Source organism: Zonotrichia albicollis, chromosome 4, assembly GCF_047830755.1.
Source record: "Zonotrichia albicollis isolate bZonAlb1 chromosome 4, bZonAlb1.hap1, whole genome shotgun sequence".
NCBI lineage: Eukaryota > Metazoa > Chordata > Aves > Passeriformes > Passerellidae > Zonotrichia > Zonotrichia albicollis.
Genome location: NC_133822.1, coordinates 4,464,779 through 4,483,534, shown reverse-complemented (window position 1 = coordinate 4,483,534; position 18,756 = coordinate 4,464,779). Strand labels below are relative to the sequence as shown.

At 48.1% G+C, this 18,756-nt stretch overlaps 1 protein-coding gene across 1 annotated transcript in view; it reads right to left on the bottom strand.

Moving 5' to 3' along the window:
* The window catches only part of PFKFB3 (6-phosphofructo-2-kinase/fructose-2,6-biphosphatase 3), a 45,822-nt gene extending 28,109 nt beyond the window's left edge, over nucleotides 1–17,713 (bottom strand). Inside the window, exon 1 of the mRNA XM_074538702.1 lies at nucleotides 17,480–17,713. Within this exon, the coding sequence (XP_074394803.1) occupies nucleotides 17,480–17,495 (16 nt within the window). The 5' untranslated portion in view covers nucleotides 17,496–17,713. The remainder of the gene's footprint in view (nucleotides 1–17,479) is intronic.
* Between the last annotated feature and the right edge of the window lie 1,043 nt (nucleotides 17,714–18,756).

Below are 18,756 nucleotides of genomic sequence, written 5' to 3'. Positions count from 1 at the left end.
ATGCAGAATTCAGGCTCATTCAGCTGATATAGCAAGTTGGGGACCTGCTGGTTTTGCTCAGCCCTCTGCTCTGAGCTCCCTGTGTGGTGTCACTGCCACACTCTGAACCATGCAGGAACTCCTTCAAGTAAACTCCTCCTTCAAGCCAACACTCTGCAAAGTTGTTTGTTTGTTTAATTTCTTTTAGTTTATAAATCTTCAGGCAGGAGGACAAGGGTTCAAACCTTATTTTCTTTTCAGTGGTTGGATTTGTGCCCTAACTTAAAGGTGTTTGGTTATACCTGGCTGAGTTAAAGGGTAGCAGGAAGGGAAATGGGAGTTGTAAATGCAATGCCCGGCTTTGATGAATATGGGGAAGAAGGAAGGAGGAGAGCCTGGATTCAATCTCAGTTTATCAAATTAAAAGTAAAATCAGTCAAGGTTTCCTCCACTGTCCTCAGAGAGGTGGAAATGCAAATCCAAATGTGTCTTGGATGATCCTTGGGAAGACCCAATAAATCTTAAGACCAAAAATGGAGAGGTGTACAACGGGTGTCCATTGGCCAGGACTGATGACCCCAAGGGAGCCTCCCAGATAGAGGTTCATATTTAAGAAAGGAGCTTTATTTGTAATTTAAAAAAATTATTGCATTCCATAGTTCTCAAAAAATATAATTTGGAGATAACACTCCGAAGCTGCAAACATGCATTAAAGCAGGGACATTTCTCAAAGCTGGCAGGCCTGCTCAGAAACTGGTCCAGGAGGATTGAGCAATGTCCTGTGAAAGTTCCTGACTGTACAAGACTAGTGCAAAACAAAACTCACCCCATAAACGGGCTAAACCATAAAGATAATTGACTCCATAGGTGGCAGAGAGGGTAGATTTAGGGTAGATATTATAAATAAATTATTTACTGTGAGGATGGTGAGGCCCTGGCACTCAGAAGTTGTGGCTGCCCCATCCCTGGAAGTGTCCAAGGCTTGAAGCAATGTATTTTTGTGGAAGGTGTCCCTGGCCATGGCAGGGGTTGGAGCTGGATGAGTTTAAAGGTCACTTCCATCCCAGGCCATTCTGTGATTCTACGAAACACGGGTTTCTAAAAGTAGGTATGGGGTAATTAAATGGCAAGAGGTTGGGATATTCCAGTCTCAGGAATTTAATACTTGTTCTTCTAGAAACGAAACCTGGTTGCAGAAGTTCAGGCTCGGTCTTAATAACAAGGGTTAAAGAGTGCAGATCAGTCAGAAAGCCACAATTCAGGTTTTGGCATTGTCAGAGCTTCTGAAAAGACAATATTCACATTATCTTGACACTGGGTTGAGCCTTCTACTTCCAGGTACCTTTAGTTGTGTGAAAGGAACACTTCCCTGTTTGCACTGTTATTTTAAGGTGTGAAATTCCCCACTGAAAATCCTGGGATTGCTTTAGGGTGTAAATCCACAGGCTGTTGAACCTGACTTCAGGTTACCTCATCCCTAATCAAGAGGCCACAGCCACCTGCGACAAGGCACTGATCCAGCAGAAAAATCCTGCTGCTCTGAGAGAAAAGTGTGTTTACAGGGCTGCTGTGTCCCGGCTGCCAGATCAGATGTTCCCTGTCCTGCTGCTGCCAGCAGAACTTGGCATGTGTTACCACAGTGCCTTCTCTGGGAAAATCAGCAGAATTACAGCCATGTGCTCATGTCGCAGACAACTTTCATGAAAAATCCTTTCCTTAGGTTTTTTCCACCTGAGAAGCTGAGAGGCCTCAGGAACAAAATGTAAACTTTGATTATCTGCTGCTGTGGAATGCAACAGGTGCATCTGTGATTTGCCCATGTTGGTTGTTTCTAATTAATGGCCAATCACAGTCAGCTGGCTTGGACAGAGAGCCGAGCCACAAACCTTTGTTGTCATTCTTTTCCTATTCTATTCTTAGCTAGCCTTGTGATGAAATCCTTTCTTCTATTCTTTTGGTATAGTTTTAATGTAATATATATTATAAAATAATAAATCAGCCTTGTGAAACATGGAGTCAGATCCTTGTCTCTTCCCTCAACATAAGATCTCTGTGAACACTGTCACATGCTCACATCTGAACCAGACCTAATTTAGAATTTTAATGGTTTAACCCCGGCTGAGAGCTCAGCCCACTCACTCTGATCCCCCCTAGTAGGATAGGGGAGAAAACTGGAAGGTAAAAGTGAGAAAACTCATGGGTTGACATACAAACAGTTTAATGGGTAAAGCAGAGGCCACGTGCACAAGCAAAGCAAAACAAGGAATTCACTCCCCACTTCCCACAGGTTTCCAGTGATCCCCAGGAAAGCAGAGTTCCATCACATGCAGTGGTGGCTTGGGAAGGCAAACACCATCACCCCTTTCCTAAACACGACAAAATGGAATATTTTATGGCATATTTTTGGTCAGTTTGGGGTCAGCTGTCCTTGCTCTGTCCCCTGCCAACTCCTTGGGCCCCCCCAGCCTCCTCACTGGTGGGGTGAGGAGCAGAAAAGCCTTGACTCTATGTAAGACCTGCTCAGCAAAAACAAAAATATCTCTGTATAATCAACACTGTTTTGGCCACCAGTCAGAATCACAGAGCAGCAGCTGCTCTGGAGAAAATCAACCTGTCCCAGCCCAAACCAGCACAGTGCTGCAAAGCAAGGCAGCATTTTGGAGATCTGATGGGAAGAACAAAGAATTCCAGCCCTCCTGTATGAGTAGATTGCTAGAGGATTTATTTTCATGGAGGTGCCCAGTGGCTGAAGTTGATTGTGCTCATGAAGAACTTAATTCCCAGGTGGGATGCAGCTCTCCAGGTCTGCTGCCTGCAGGGCTCGGTGCTGGATGTGAAACCCCCCCATGGATGATGAATCTGCGCAGCCCATGATCCCCCTCCGGAAATCTCAGCCTGTCATTATCCCCTGGACTTTGCTATTGAACTGTTTCCCAACTTCTCATTACCACCCACCTTTCATTAAGAGCCCGGATCGTTATCTCGTCATTGCAGGTTATTAAATCCAACAATGGCAAAGGCTGTGGCCTTTCTGCCGCTGACTCACCTCATTATGTAACAAGCCCGGGCCAGTGACAACCTCAGCATCGTCATGGTGACAGCGAAGCCTCTAAAAAAGTTGTAGGCAATGATGTGGTGAAGTCAGACACACCAGAGATGCTGGGGAATCTCTTCAAAGTAATGCAAAAAAACCCTAAAACAAAAAGCTCTGGGGGAGAGCATGGGTTTGTGTTTCTGATCATCAATGGGATGTGCTTGTAGGCAGCAGCGGGCAGCAGATTAATCACAGCCCAGGAAAAAAAGGGTATTTTTTAATCTCAGGTCTCAACCCCCGCTGATAATCAGTTTGGCTCCTGATGCAGGGCCTTTTGAAGCAGCATCCCAGAAGGATGTGCACTGCCTGGGAGGCTCGGATGGAAAGGCTCCCCTGAGGGATGCTGAGCAGGGAGGAGGCGTTGAAGCTCTCAGCTCCTGCTGTTCTGCCTCCATCCACTGCAAAGCTGTGGGTAGAGTTTTGGGAAGGATTTATGTAATTTTGGAGTGTCTACGAGGAACTGGTCACCTTCGACCACTTTTACCACCTGTGGAGAGAAATGGGACCTCACTTGCACAGGGAACAATCCAGCTGCCCTGCTGTGGGTACTGACCGCAAACCAGGGTGAGATGTGTCCTGGAGGAGTTTGTGTCCTCTGAGCATGGAGGGGACCTCAGAGCTGTGCCCAAAACCATTCCACACACACCTCAGTGCTCGAGGTGACCCAAAACACAGGTCCTTGTCCAACCTAGAGCCCCATGCAGGGAGGCAGAGCAGAGCTTTGCATGTTGAAATCGTGTACGTGCCGAGAATCTTCCCACCCACACCTCACCTCTGTGAGCACGCCTGCCCCATGGACAGCCTGCTCACCCCTGCTTCCTCACGGGGCTGGGGTGACCCAGACAATGCTTGCCCAACAGGGGCCCTCACGCCCCAGTTCTGGCCAAGCAGAGCCACTTTGGGACCAGCAGCACCTCCGGGGCTGAGCTGTGCCCTGGATCTGCCTCCCCAAGGGCTCCTCTCTCCATTCAGCTGCTGGAAACCACAAGGTGAGCTCTAAGTCTCCCACTTTTTCAAAGTGCTGCCATGTGCTTTTAAACTCCAGACCTGCAGGCACTGCTTGTAGGAGCTCTGCGAAAGACAAGTGAGAGGGAAGGTGTGTGGTCAACAAGCTGAAATTTAGAATACTAAGGGCCAGATTTGTTTCCATATCTTTTGCTGGAGCTCCTTACAGTCACAACCTCTCTCAGGGAACCTCGAATTTCCTAACACCTCTCCTTAACCAAGTTTTGGACACAAATCACTGGAATCAGATCACACAGATTGCTGGAATGCAGAAATTAAATAACCAAATTTCCTTATCACGGTTTTCTTAAAATTCTTCTACTTACAGAGCAATGATTTTAGTGCATTTAAGTCCAGGCATATGATTTTAATTTGTGTATTTCATTTACTTTCTTCTATGCCAAGGAGACCTGGCTGGGAAAGAAAAAATAGTCTAAAATTATTAAAAAACATCTACAGAATTTGTTTCTTCTTTCTCTGATATTTTCCAATCAGACATGAAAAATATTAATGGAAAATGTCTCTGGAATTTTGGGGCAAGCTGAAACAATATGGGGAGCTTGCTGCCAACATATTTTCTCAAATACATTTATATTTTCCAACCCGCAATGACAAGCTGTTAACAGCTCCTTGTGGGGGGGGAAAAAAAAGGAAAACTGAGCTGAATGTTTAGATTTCTGCCCTAGAGTTTAACAGGGAGCAGCAAAGCAGCATCTGGGTGCCTGGCAGGGGTCACAAGGAGAGATGTTGTGCTTCAGAGCACTTGGGAGGGCCTCAGTTTTCTCCCAAATAATTGCTGTTACTTGAGCTGAGAGCCAGAGCCAGGAGGGCATGGCACAGGTGGAAGCACATCTTGGCCATTGATTATGAGTCATCCTCACTGAATAAAACTGGAGATGGGGGAAAACCACTTTTGTTGTGTCTGCTTCAGCATTTCCAGCAACACCACCCATTGGGGAATCACAGAATGGTTTGGGTTGGAAGGGACATAAAAGATTACCCAGTTTCACCCCTTCCACTATCCCAGGTTCTCCAAGACCCATCCAGCCTGGCCTTGGACACTTTCAGGGATCCAGGGGCAACCACAGCTGCTCTGAGCACCCTGTTCCAGCACAAACTCTGTGCCACAAATAGGACACCTCTCAAAACAAACAGATGACCCCAGGGCAGGGGCTCACCTCACATTTCCATCCCCCTGTGCCCCCCTGAATGGCCCTGGTGGGTCCCTGGGCTGATGACTGTGGTGACAGCAGGGCCACAGCCAGGGTTTCACATTTCCCAGCCCAGCTGTTTACCCAGAGCTCAGCCCGAAGGAAAACAACTCCTAGACAGTCAACAAGAGATCTGAAGGACACCCGACTCCTGGGCAGGCTTTCCTGCCAGCTTCCCTATAAAGGAGAGCCAGGCTCAGGCTCAAGGCATGACCTCCCTTCAGTTCATGTTGTTGTTAACCAGGCTGGACAGCCCCAGGCTCCTGATTGATGGGCACCTTTCACCCACTGCCGGGTGCAATGCTTGTGCTGCCTCAGGGGATCCAGGATGGTCACTGGGACACTGGGAGATACAGTTTGTACCCATGGAGCAGAGCTCAGAGCAATTCCCAAACCTGTCAGCCACGCAAAAACAGCTGTGGCTAAGGGGCATCCCACCAAGATGGGTTTGTGTGACTGTGTTCACAAGGGGTCCCAGGATGAGGGAAGAGATGAGGATCTGACTCCATGTTTCAGAAGGCTTGATTTACTATTTTATTGTATGTATCATATTAAAACTATACTAAAAGAATAGAAGAAATTATTTCATCAGAAGGCTAGCTAAGAATAGAAAAAGAATGAAAACAAAAGCTTGTGGCTATGCCCTAACACCTCAACCAGAATGTAGCACCAAGTGCCATGTCCAGTCCCACAACCTTCATTGAATTACCTTCTGATCCACCTTCTGAAGACTGGAGTTTTTCACTCCATCCCTGACTCAGCAGCATCAGGAGGGCTTCAGCTCAGTTTTTGGGGATATCTAAATTCTAAACCTATAATTAAAGCCAGGCAGTGCTTGAGGAGGGGCTTGTGACCGTGTTCACAGGAGACTGAGGATGAGGGAAGAGACGAGGATCTGACTCCATGTTTCAGAAGACTGATTTATTATTTTATGATATATATTATATTAAAACTATACTAAAAGAGTAGAAGAAAGGATTTCATCAGAAGGTTAGATAAGAATAGAAAAAGAAAGAATGAATAACAAAGGCTTGTGGCTCGGACTCTCTGTCCGAGCCAGCTGACTGTGATTGGCCATTAATTAGCAACAACCACATGAGACCAATCAAGATCCACCTGTTGCATCCCACAGCAGCAGATAAGCAATGTTTACATTTTGTTCCTGAGGCCTCTCAGCTTCTCAAGAGGAAAAATCCTAAGGAAAGGATTTTTCATAAAAGATGTGTGTGACAGGTTTGGGATGAAGGTGGGGCAGCCAGAGGGCCACAGGAGCTGTAGCACTTGCAGGACACTCTTAGAGCATGGATGTGCTGTGCCTCTAAACACTGGCACTCATTCCAGACCCAACCAGCTGAATATCCCTGAAAACCCATCTCAAACCCATCTCAAACCCATTTCAAACCCATTTCAAACCCATTCCAAACCCATGTGAGCCCAGAGCCGGAGCAAGCACAGCTCCCTTGCACACGTGCAGGAGCGCACGCAGCCACCCCAGCCCTGGCAGCCTCCAGTGCCTCGGGATGCCACTCACAAATCTGGTCCTCTTGCATTCAGGCAGAGCCAGTCATCAACGACAGGGGTGACTAAAGCTCAGCACTGGCACATGCCAGCCCGTCCCACGCTGCTGCCTTGTCCCATCTTGCCTGCAGCTGGGCCACCCAGCCCCGTGTGACAGCACAGCCAAGCCAGGCTGGAAAAGGTAACCTCAGGTCGTCCAGAATTTGGGCTAGGAAAGTCACATCCATAAAAAAAGAATGCTTCCCACCCTCGTGCCTTCCACCTAATTGCTGCTGTTGCAACAGCCCTACATGATTTAATGGTTTATTGCATTGTTCTTTTATTTATGGTGTAAATGTTTTGGACGTGATCGGTTTCTCAGCAGCTCAGCTGTACTCAAAAATTATTAAGAGAAGAAAAAAAAAGGGAAAGGAGAAACACAACAGCAACCAGAGGTGATTTAATGTTTAAGGGAAACAAAGGCTTTGCTGACTGTGCTCCCCTGTGCACATGATCTTCACAGCTGGCAGGAGGTGGAAATCCATTCCCTGCCTTTGGCAAAGCCACCCTGAAGAAAAAAATAAACACAAAAATCACTGCTGGCAGGTGCCTCTTCTGCCTCAACTCATCCTGCTCAGCTTGGCTCAGCAACATGGAGATTTTGGTGGTGAAGCTACTTCTGAGTCCTTCTTCCCCACCCCAAAACCTTGTCCTCAGCAATGAATGACATCCAGCTGGAAATGGACCCAGGCTGGAAAAAAAAATCCAAACTCTACCATTTATTTTTGTTTATTATTATTCTATATACTGTTTATTCTATACATTTATTTTTCTTTATTTTGTGCTGAATGGGAATGTTGTTTTGTGAGCATGGATCCATCCCTGGAGCACTTGGTGTTGGCATAAAGCCATCCCACATTCCTTTTGTGGAAGGGCTTTATCAGGAGCGTGCCTAAGTCCAAATCACAGCCTCAGCTATGTCCTGCTGCTCCTGTGAGAAATCCCTTGCTAATAAGGAGGATTTCTAAGAAAGTCAGTGAGAAGGAGGGAAAAAAAAGGTAAAATTCTCAAATTTCTGCTCCAGCCATGTTGGAGTCTCCTACTGGCATTAGGGTGAGTGCTTGCCTGGGTCATACCTGACATGAAAGCATGAGTTTCCTCCAAATAAATTCATATTGGTGACTGAGGAGCCTTTATTTTGCACTTGTGCCAGTGACCTGGCAGTGCCCACTTGCATTTTTGGGGTGGAAAATTTGGTCTCCTGGGCACAGAACTCAGCAGTTGTTCAGTCCTCACCTTCAAACCCATGAGCAGGACCCAGTGCAACCCTGCTTATCCCCTAGTAAAGGCAGCTGAAATATCCTGGCTGAACAGAAACTGAAACTGGGAAGCCACATCCCTCCTTGGGGCTCATGGATTTGGAAGCAAGAGACAAAACACCCAGTTTTCCTCCCAGTACTGATGTGTTTTTGGGCTTACCTAGGAACAGAGGCCAAAGTTAAAAGAATAAAAATGGATATATTTAATGAAGGACCTTCAGGTACATTAAGGGCAGACAAAATGTTCCCAAGGGGCTACACTCAAAAGTGAAAAACCCAACAAGTTTTACAGACATATATGACTTTGGTCCATCTGCATATCAGGGGTTGATGAAGTCACATACCCCCAGTTTTCTTCAGCCAATTCACTTTTGTTTAAACTTTTTGGGATCTGAGGCTGTAGGGAATCCTTGGATCTGAGGTCCAGAGGGATTGTTCTGTCTGACCAAAATGTAAAGATATTTGGTGAAGTTTGTGAAGTTAACTAACACTTTATAGGGAGTAGACAAAGCTCTCTAAGGGGCTACACCCAAAAATGAATTGGAGCCACAAGTTTTTCAGACATATATGAGTTTGGTCCATTTGCCTATCAGGGGTTAATGAAGCCACATACCCCCAGTTTGCTTCCCCCCCTGCAAATTCACTTGGAGAATCCCCCAAATTCACTTTTGTTTAGACTTTTCAGGATCTGAGGTTGTAGGGTGTGCTTGAAACTCAGGCCCAGAGGGATTGTTTTGTCTGACCAAATTTTGAAGACATTTTGTGAAGTTTGTGACGCTAACTAACACTTTATAGGGAGTAGATAAAACTCCCCAAGGGGCTACACCCAACAAGTTTTTCAGACATGTATGAGTTTGGGCCATTTGCCTACCAGGGGTTAATGAAGTCACATACCCCCAGTTTGCTCCTCTTCTCAATTTTATTTAGACTTTTCAGGATCTGAGGCTGTAGGATGTGCTTGAAACTCAGGCCCAGAGGGATTGTTTCATCTGACCAAATTTTGAAGACATTTTGTGAAGTTTGTCAAGTTAACTAACACTTTATAGGGAGTTCAGAGTTATGCACTAACGCAGTACAGGATATGAAAAATACAAGAGCCCAAGTCACCGGCAGCACGGGGAGATAGTGACAGATTATCCGCGTTGTTTACGAGCCTCAGCTGCTCTCGGGGCTTCCTGGAAAGCGCAGCAAAGGGCACCCACACTCACACAGACACACACAGACACACACAGAGCAGGGTTCCTGCACGCTCCCTTCGCGTGTTCGCCGAGCCCGGAGCGCTCCCGGCGGGATCGGGGCGTGCGGGGCCCGTGGGGCGGCCCTGCCAGCACAGCCGCTGAAATGATAAATACAGCTGGTAAACAAGCCTGCCCCGGTGCCCTGGGAAAGGCTCTGCTGGCGTCCCACGGGGTAAACAAGCTCCAGCAGCGGCGGGAGGGGAGAGGAATAAATAAATAACTCGGATTGGGTGAAGGGATGCAGCTGTTTCACACCAGCCCACAGTGGGGCTGGGGCTGCACAAGGACATGACAATGCCTCCTTTCCTCCGTGAATTACCACCTCCTTCCCCATCATCCCTTCCCCATCACCTCCTTCCCCACCACCCCTTCCCCATCACCCCTTCCCCATCACCTCCTTCCCCATCACTCCTTCCCCATCATCCCTTCCCCATCAACTTCTTCCCCATCGCCCCTGCCCCAGCAGCATCATTTCTCACCAAACCATCTCACAAGGAGATATTTGTCTGTCTCAGCTTGCCCCCTCTGTCCTCAGATATTCTTTTTCAGGTCTGAGCAAAGCTTTCCTTGATTTCCAACCCCAATGAACATCTCTCCAGTGGAGTTTTAACACCCTGCTCCTGCCCATCAAACCCACAGGGGTTGGTTTGGAAGCTCTGCGCTGCACTACCATGAAGTTTGCACCAGTAATATCCCCAAAATGCACCTACACGGGGCACATACACCTCAGGATGCTCTGGCACTGCCAGGATTGGTGCAGAGAGAACTGGATTCATGGATTCGAGCAGCTAAAGGCACCATCAGCACAGCCTCCAGCCCATCTCAGCCCTCCTGTGCCTCAGTTTCCCCTGCCTCAATTGATAAAACTGGAAATCACCCAACGAAGAGAGAGGAGTGGGGAGAGGGGGAATAAAAAGGTCTCAGCAGTCAATTCTGAACAAACGGCGTGAAGTCCCAGAAGTTGTTGTTGTTGTTGTTACTATTATTATTATTATTAATATTATTGAAGGGAAACCAAAAGGAAAGCCCAATTCCATGTTGTTTTAGAAAGAGTATGGCATACAAAATGCAGGAGGTTGGATTTGCTGGACTGGATGGTGCTGCTTCCTCAGCACCAAGGAAGGGCGCATCTCACTCCAGGCCCTGTAGTTTTGGAACAGGTTTAATCTAGGATGGGGCAGGGTGGGAAACAGCAAGGAGATATTTTCAGAATTGGGCGTATGGGAAAGAACAAAATGAGAGTGATTTTGTTGTCCAGGAAGGAGAAAACTGGGGAATAGCTTCTGGCCTGGGAAAGGATGCCATGGAGAAGATAACAGCTGTTCTTTATAGCAAGGAATATTTTAGGTTTATACAAGATATGCTGCCCCCGTGGAATCCTAATTAGTGGCATCCTTGTCAGGACAAGGAATTCTTCAGGGGAAAACACAAAGGAAACCTAAATCTGCTTGTGTGGGCTTCATCTTGACTCCTTGTCGCTATAGGACATGAAAGAGTACAAGCTCACACTGCTGCTCTCAAGGTGATGAAAAAGGGAAGTTTATTTTCTAACTCTAACATTTATAGTTTTCCAAGAGTGACAGTGGATTGGAGGGTGACAGTGCCACCTCTCCAGTGACACTGGACAAACCAACAGCCCATCAAATATCTCCTCCTCCATAAAGGAATGCAAAACAATGAGTTATTTACAGAAAGTGTGCGAGAAAGACTGTTACAAGAATGTCAACCTTAGAAGGCTTAGAAAATCTTAAAAAACCAGGGTGACAACTCCCAACTGGGGACTGTGCCCCATCCTTTTTATTTTTTACCCAACTTAGAATGTAGTTATGATGGGGAACAGAACCAGGTGCCCTGCAGAGATGTGAGTGCCTGCACGCACACACCAGGAAAACAGGGATCACACCTTGCTGGCTGCTGGTTTTGAAATCCTCCCACGTCCCTCCATGAAGAAAAAAAACCTGTGTCATCTTAAAGCCTTTGGAGCTGTTTTGTGCTGAGATCAGTTTCTCCATCACAGAGGGTGTGTTGGGGAAAGGTTCAGCAGGGCAGCAGCTCTGCTGGCGAGGCTCCCAGTGGCACAGGGATGGTCTGGGGATGGAGAAGGGGTCTAGGGGGTTTGTGGTGGGATTTCAGCACTGGGGTGAAGCCCAAGCTGAGTCTGAGCTTCTCTCCTGTGTGATATAACCACTGAGCTTGGTTTCAGCTGGTGGCTGGAGATGCAGCAGAGGAGAATCCTTCCCCATCCCTGCCAGGAGGGAGGCAGGATGGCAAAAGGAGGGGTTTTCCAGCATCCTGAGTTGCTTGGTGAGGTGCTGGCCCTGGCAGGGAGGTTGTACGTGTGTTTGCCTGCTCCCAAATTGGGCCATGAGGATGTACCTTCAATATTGTTACGTGGTTTAACTCCCAGACTCAGGGAGTGTGAGAGGTGCTAACAACCCATATCTGTCCTGTTCCCACCAGCTGGTTTCTGTGGAGTCATCAGAATGCAGAGCAGGTCCCAAAAATCTCACTGCAGCCTTTAGAAGCCTCCTACAAGAGTTTCTAGTGGATTGATGGTTCCACCTGCACCTGGTGGCAGCCAAGGCTGTCCCACCTGGCCACAGGGACAGGGATGTGTTCCCCTCTATCAGCACCTTGAGACATGGTGGCCTCCGCTGCTTGGTCGTGCATGACCCAGTGAGTGATAATGGGAACAAAACCAGGCATGGTGACCCTGAAATCCATTAAAATCTCACCATGAGCGGCCATAAACGCTAAAGAAAGTGCAAAGGCCAAGGGGCAGTGGAAAGGTCGTGGTCAGCCAGGGCTTTCTTGGAAGTGCAGGGAGGGGTGAGATGGGGGACAGACACCTGCTCCTTTGGGTGAGGTGAAAGGGGATAAAGCTAAACCAAGAGCTGGAGTGAAAATACCACAGTGAGAAGCACAGGCCAGGGGACACAGCAGGATGGGAGGGCACTTCGAGCCTTCCAGGGAAGGTGTTCAGTGAAAACAAGGTGCTGGTTTGTCTCAGGCCTGTGAGTCAGGGGAGCCAGGGCCAGTTCTGCCACACGTTCCCTCCCTGCTCCTTGAGCAGACACCCACGGTGTCACTGTCACCAGGGAGCCGCAGCTGGCAGGACCCCTCAGGCAGCTCCTGACTCCTCACATGGCTTCTTCTCTGCATCCATCAGACCTTAAAAATCCTGCCCAGTGCCTCTGACAGGAAATCCTGGATAAAGCCTTTTCCAGGGCTGCCAGGAAGCCATGGCATCAAGGAGTGATGGGTGACAAAGGCAGCAGCATGTGGGACTGCAGGGCATTGCCAGCAACCCAGAAACCCTCCCAAAGTGACGAGATACAGACTGAGAGAGATGAGGTGTTCAGCCTCAAGAAGGCTTTGGGCAGATCTCAGAGCTCCTTCCAGTGCCTAAAGGGAACCAATTTTTAAAGGGGACAGATTTTTAGCAGGGTCTGTTGCAACAGGACAAGGGGCGATGGTTTCAAAGTGAAGGAGGGTTGATTTATATAAGGAAGAAATTTATATATACAAATTATACATATAAAAATTATATTATATATATATATATTATTTATATATATTATTTATATATAACATTGTATATGCAATTTATTATTTTATTGAATTTTATTTTATTAAATTTTATATATAATTTATATATTATATAAAATATATAATATATATAATATATATTTTGTGTATAATTTATATTATATATAATTTATATTATATATATAATTTTTAATATAAATTTTATATATAGAAATTTATTTATATAAAGAAGAATTTTTATACATAAATTATATATAATATATATTATTTATATGCTATTATTTATATATTATATATTTTAATATATATAAAATTATATATATATATATATATATAAAATAATTTATATTAGGAAGAAATTGTTTATTATGAGGGTGGTGAGACCCAGGCACAGGTTGCTCAGAGAGGTGGTGGAACCCTGGAAGTGCCCCATCCCTGGAAGTGTTCAAGGTGAGGCTGGAGTGGACTTTGAGTAACCTGATTGAGCACAAGATATTCTTGCCCTGTTAGAGGGTTTGGAACTAGGTGATCTTTTACATCCTTCCCAACCCAGACTGTTCCATGCTTCTATCATCCTGTGTTCATTCCCTGCTCACTGCCTTTCACTCTTATCTCCAGCTCCTTCCCAGCCAGCGGCACTGGGGTTTCATTTGTCCTTTGACAGATGACAAATGTCCTGCTGGCTGGCAGTGCCCTGCCAGCTTATCACCTGCACACTCCCAGGCTCCCTCGCGTCAGCTGCAGTAATTAAATCACATTTTTCAGGAAGGGCACTTTGGGTGAAAGCTCCCAGCACCTCCAGATAGCAGAGCTGCAGCCACAGTGGTTGGTGGCACTGCCAGTGGGTGGTGGCAATGCCTGGGGATCAGGGCTCTCTCCAGTGCTCCCAGATGATGTAGCAATGCTGGGAGAAATTAATTTCTGTCCTAAGCTCGTTCCTCCTGGCTGTGCTTGAGCACCCCTGCTAGAAATACCTTTCTTTAATACCTGAAACTGCTAAATGCCTTGAGGTCGTTCCTCCTGGCTGTGCTTGAGCACCCCTCTTAGTAATACCTTTAATATCCGAAACTGCCAAACGCCTTGAGGTTGGCTAAATGGCAGCTGTGACACAGGCAGGGAGTGCAGATCCTGTGGCAATGCCACTGGCTGAGATGCCCGAGGAGAAAGGAGGCAGAACAGAGCCAAGGCAACCAGGATTTCACACAGACTTCTTGGGGAGGCACAGGAAAGGGATGCCAAAGGTGCAAGCAGTGAGAAACCAGCCAGAACAGGGTGGAGTTTGCATTTTCCACCACAGGATGCTCCATTTCCACACACAGGGGTGTGCAAAGACAGCTGAGAGCCTCCAAAATGCTCATCCCAAAGTGTCCTTGGGCCTCAAGAGGGTCTGCAGAGCAGCAGCCTTGGGCAGAGCCTCCTCTTTGCAGCCTGGATCAGCCCTGAGGTGAGATGCTGTGTGACCGCGTTCACAGGGGTCTGAGGATGAGGGAAGAGACAGATCTGACTCCAGAAGGCTTGATTTATTATTTTCTTATATATATTACATTAAAACTATACTAAAAGAATAGAAGAAAAGGTTTCACCAGAAAGCTAGCTAAGCTAAGAACAGAAAGGAAAGAATGATAACAAAGTCTCTGTCTCAGACTCTGTCCGAGCCAGCTGACTGGAATTGGCCATTAATTACAAACATCCAACATGGGCCAATCACAGATGCACCTGTTGCATTCCACAGCAGCAGATAATCATTGTTTACATTTTGTTCCTGAGGCCTCACAGCTTCTCAGGAGGAAAAAATGCTAAGGAAAGGATTTTTCATGAAAAGATGCCTGCAAAAATGCTGTTCCCAAAAGGCTCCCGGAGTAAAGGCTCAGCCTACTTGCCAAGCTGCCTGGGGTCCCCAGGAACACGTCCAGATCCCAGCCCAGCTGAAGCCACCACCTTGAAAAAGGATTTTTATGCACCAAACTGAACTAGGAGGAAAATATCTTCACACCCACCTCTCCTGCACACTCAGCGTGTGCACAGCTTGCTGTGGGCAGCTTTTGAAGGGCAGCCACAAGGCCAAGATCTCCACAGCCCTCCTGCCTTTGTGGCTTGTGGATGTGTCCCTGGGAGCCCAGCAGCAGCCACTGAGCAGTGCTGCAGGCAGGGCTGGTGCTGTGGGGATGCTCTGAGCTGAGGTTGAAGGCTGCAGCCAGGTCACAGCACTGCCAAGCCACCACTAAACCATGTCCCCAGTTGCCACATCTGCATGTCATAGATCCCTCCAGGGGTGGGGACTCCACCACTCCCCCAGGCACTGCTTTTCCAGCGCTTGACTGTGGCATCCACATTTCCTGAAAAATCTCTTGGCCCAGGATTTCTCTCCTGGGAAGCCGAGAAACCTCAGAGAAAAAGGAAAACAAATTCTTATCTCATTTGCTTCTCCTGTGTTGTGCTCACATGTGGAATGTGTTTGGAGATTGTTTATCCACAGGTGATTGTGATTGTTCATTGGTTTCATGTGAATTATTTTGACTGATTGGGTCAAGCTGTGTCAGGACTCTGGAAAGAATCGTAAGTGTTCATTATTATCTTTTTAGCCTTCTATAAGTATCCTTTTTGTATTCTTTAGTATAGTATTCTTTAATATGATATAGTATCATAAAATAATAAATGAGCCTTCTGAGAACAAGGAGTCTGATGCATCATTCCTTCCTGCCACGGGGCACCCACAAATACAATACTTGACAACTCTTATGGTGACAAAATTATTCCTAAAAGACACCAGCAATGGACAAAACCCAACCCCACGGCCTCTCTGCCCCCTTGGATCTGCAGGCACGGAGCTGCCGAGAGCTGCTCTGGAATTTCAAGGTTGACCTCTAGAGGAAGTTTGGAGGCAGACACGGCTGCCACGGTGCCACCAGGGCTGCACGACAGACCTGCCGAGGTCAGCTGTGCCAGCAAATCCGGCAGCGATGGCAACCACAGCACGGTGTCCCAAAACACCCACTCCAGGTGTGCTGGGCAGCTCCGCATGGAAAAGCATCAATTGCTGCAAACCCGCCGTGTGTCCCCAAGTGCTGCAGCCCTGCCCTTCATTCTACCCCAGCAGGGCCACGGAGCTGCCCAAAAAACAGGACAAATACCCTCAGTCCCTCCCTGCTCCCCAGCTCCGCTCTTTTAGAGCCTCACACGCTCTCTCCTCCCCAGCATCTCTCCCTCTGCTCTAAATTAATCCGTTTATCACCTAGAATTAAGCAGAGCCCTGCACTCTGCTGCGAGGGTGTGAAGCACATCACGCTGTGCTCACCCTCCAAAGGCAGCACAAACCTTGGCGGCTCTGCGAGCATCACTACGGGCACCTCCCGAACATCCTCCAAAACACAAACCCAGCCTCTCCCCGCCGGTTCCATCCCCTCCCCGCTGCTTTGCGATGTGCCAGCGCCAGTGTGTGACACCTCTGTCCCTGCCCCCGCCGGCCGGAGCACCTGTGTGCGATGCTGGGCAGGACATTCCGCCCGTGTCCATGCGCATCCCGAGTTAACCCTGCCTTCCCTGCCTCCTGGAAAAGACTTTTCCCCTTCCATTTCTCCAAAAGAAACCACCACAAGCACCTCACTCTGTGTCCTACCGCTTCTCTCTGGAAAGCGGAGGAGGTGACATTTCAGAGTCTCTGCCTCACAGCAGCCCGGAGAGGATGGAAACTCCTCCACAGCAGCACAGGAGCACCCAGCAGGGCTTTGGATCCCATATTTGTGCACCCTGCAGGGCTTCACGTCCCATATTTGATGCTTCTTACCCACACTGCCAAGCCAGGGGGTGGCGAGTGGGGATTTCTGTGGAAAAGGGATGGTTTGGGGTGCAGATCTGAGGTGTTAACCTTGCCTCTTCTAGCTCGTCTGCCTCCTGGAGAAGACTTTTTCCCTTCCATTTCTCAAAAAAACCCCACCACAAGCATCGCATTCTGTGTCCCAGCGCTTCCCTCTGCACAGAGGAGGAGGTGACATTTCAGAGTCTGCCTCACAGCAGCCCGGAGAGGATGGAAACTCCTCCACAGCAGCACAGGAGCACCATCAGGGCTTTAGGTCTCATATTTGACGCTTCTTGCCCGAACTGCCAAGCCAGGGGGGTGGTGAGTAGGGATTTCTGTGGAAAAGGGATGGTTTGGGGTGCAGATCTGAGGCATGGAAGGTGAGGGCTGTTTACCTGCCCTGTCTCTCCTTCCAGCCCCTCCCAAGGACACAAATGCCCGCACCCTGCCGGTCCTCAGCTGCATCCCCCCCAGCAGCATCCCCTGGCCAGAACCATCCCTCTGCCCTCCGTCCTCAGCCCCTGAGGGAGGACACAGACGGAAAACCCCACGGGGAAGGCGGAGAGGGCACAGCCGCCCTTTTCAGGCTGCACAGAGCGCACCCACACAACCTCAGGGGTGTCCCCATCCATCCTGCCCCAAAGCCGGGCACAGCCCGGGGCTCCCATCGCCCACCCTGCAGGAACCACCCCTGCATGCCCAGGCAATCCCTGGATGCCCAGGCAATCCCTGGATGCCCGGGTGGTCCCTGTGCGAGCATCCCGGGACACTGCCCACCCCTCCATCCCTACCTTTGCGGAACGGCATGGAGCGGGAGGAGGCAGGGCTGGTTCGGACGCCTGGGTTCCTCGGATGCGGACGCCTTCTCTTAGATAAAGACACACACACACACAAAAATAATATATATTTCTTCTGTATCACTATTTCTTTCCTTCCTCCTCGGTGTTTCAGGAGGAAACGGACATATTTGGGCAAAGCCCGGCAGAAACCAGCGTCATTCCGAGGGTGGCACTGCAGAAGGGAGGAAGTTCTTGCAGTTTCAGAGCTTTTAACCCTTCGCTTCCCGGAGACAGCAGAGATAGGAGGGAGGTGACAGGGAGCTGATTGCCTTAGAAAGGGGTGGAAGACACTGGGAAAGGGGTTTTGAGTTGATTTGTGGTGGTTTTTGTTGGTAGGAGCAGTACAGAACTGGGTGTAATGGATGTGGGCGCGATCGTGGAATTTTGGCCTCCTGCATCACTTATGCAAATTTCTGAGCTCATCAGAGCACCAATCCCATCTTCTCTGTGGGACAAATTGGGAAAGCCCAGCTGCTTCAGAAACAAGGGGGTCAGAAACTCAGATCCCCGTTCACATCTCTGCCCTTGCACAGGGCACTGGGAGTTCAGACCCGGCAGTGCTGGATCCTGAGGATGAGCAAACACCCTTGGTGGCAATCCCTTGCCAAGAGCCAGGAGCTTTGGAACAGCACCAGGGCAGTTGAGGAAAAAAATTGTGAAAGAAAGAGGTGATAAGGGAAAATTTAGGAAAAAATAGGGGGAAAAGGGGGGGAAATGGAAAAAAAGAGGGTAAATTGGGAAAAAAGGGGGGAAGACCAGGAAAAATAGGGGGGGAAAGGGAGCAGAAATGGGGAAAAGGTGAAAAAATGTGGGAAAATAGGGGGGAAAAGTAGGGAAGAAAAGGTGGGGGGAAGAAAAAGAATGGAAAAATTGGGAAACAATAGGGAAAAATAGGGGGAGGAAAGGAGTGGGGGGAAAGGGAAAAGGGGAAAATGGAGAGGAAGGAAAAAAAGGGGTAAAAAAAACAACGCAAGACCCAGGAGTTCTCATCGACCTCAACTCCAGCCCAGTTGTCTGCTCTGGCAAACAAGTGAAATTCCTTGGAGTGATGAGCTTTCAAATCTTTACAAAATCAGATTTTTACAGTTCTATTTCCCAGCATAAGTGTGGATTAGCAGTTCATCTCCAGAAGGATATTTCCAGCACATGATTCCAGGGCTTAGCAAAAGAAACTTAATGCAATATACTCAGGGTTAGGCCCAAAATGAGTGGCTTATCCATGAAAATCC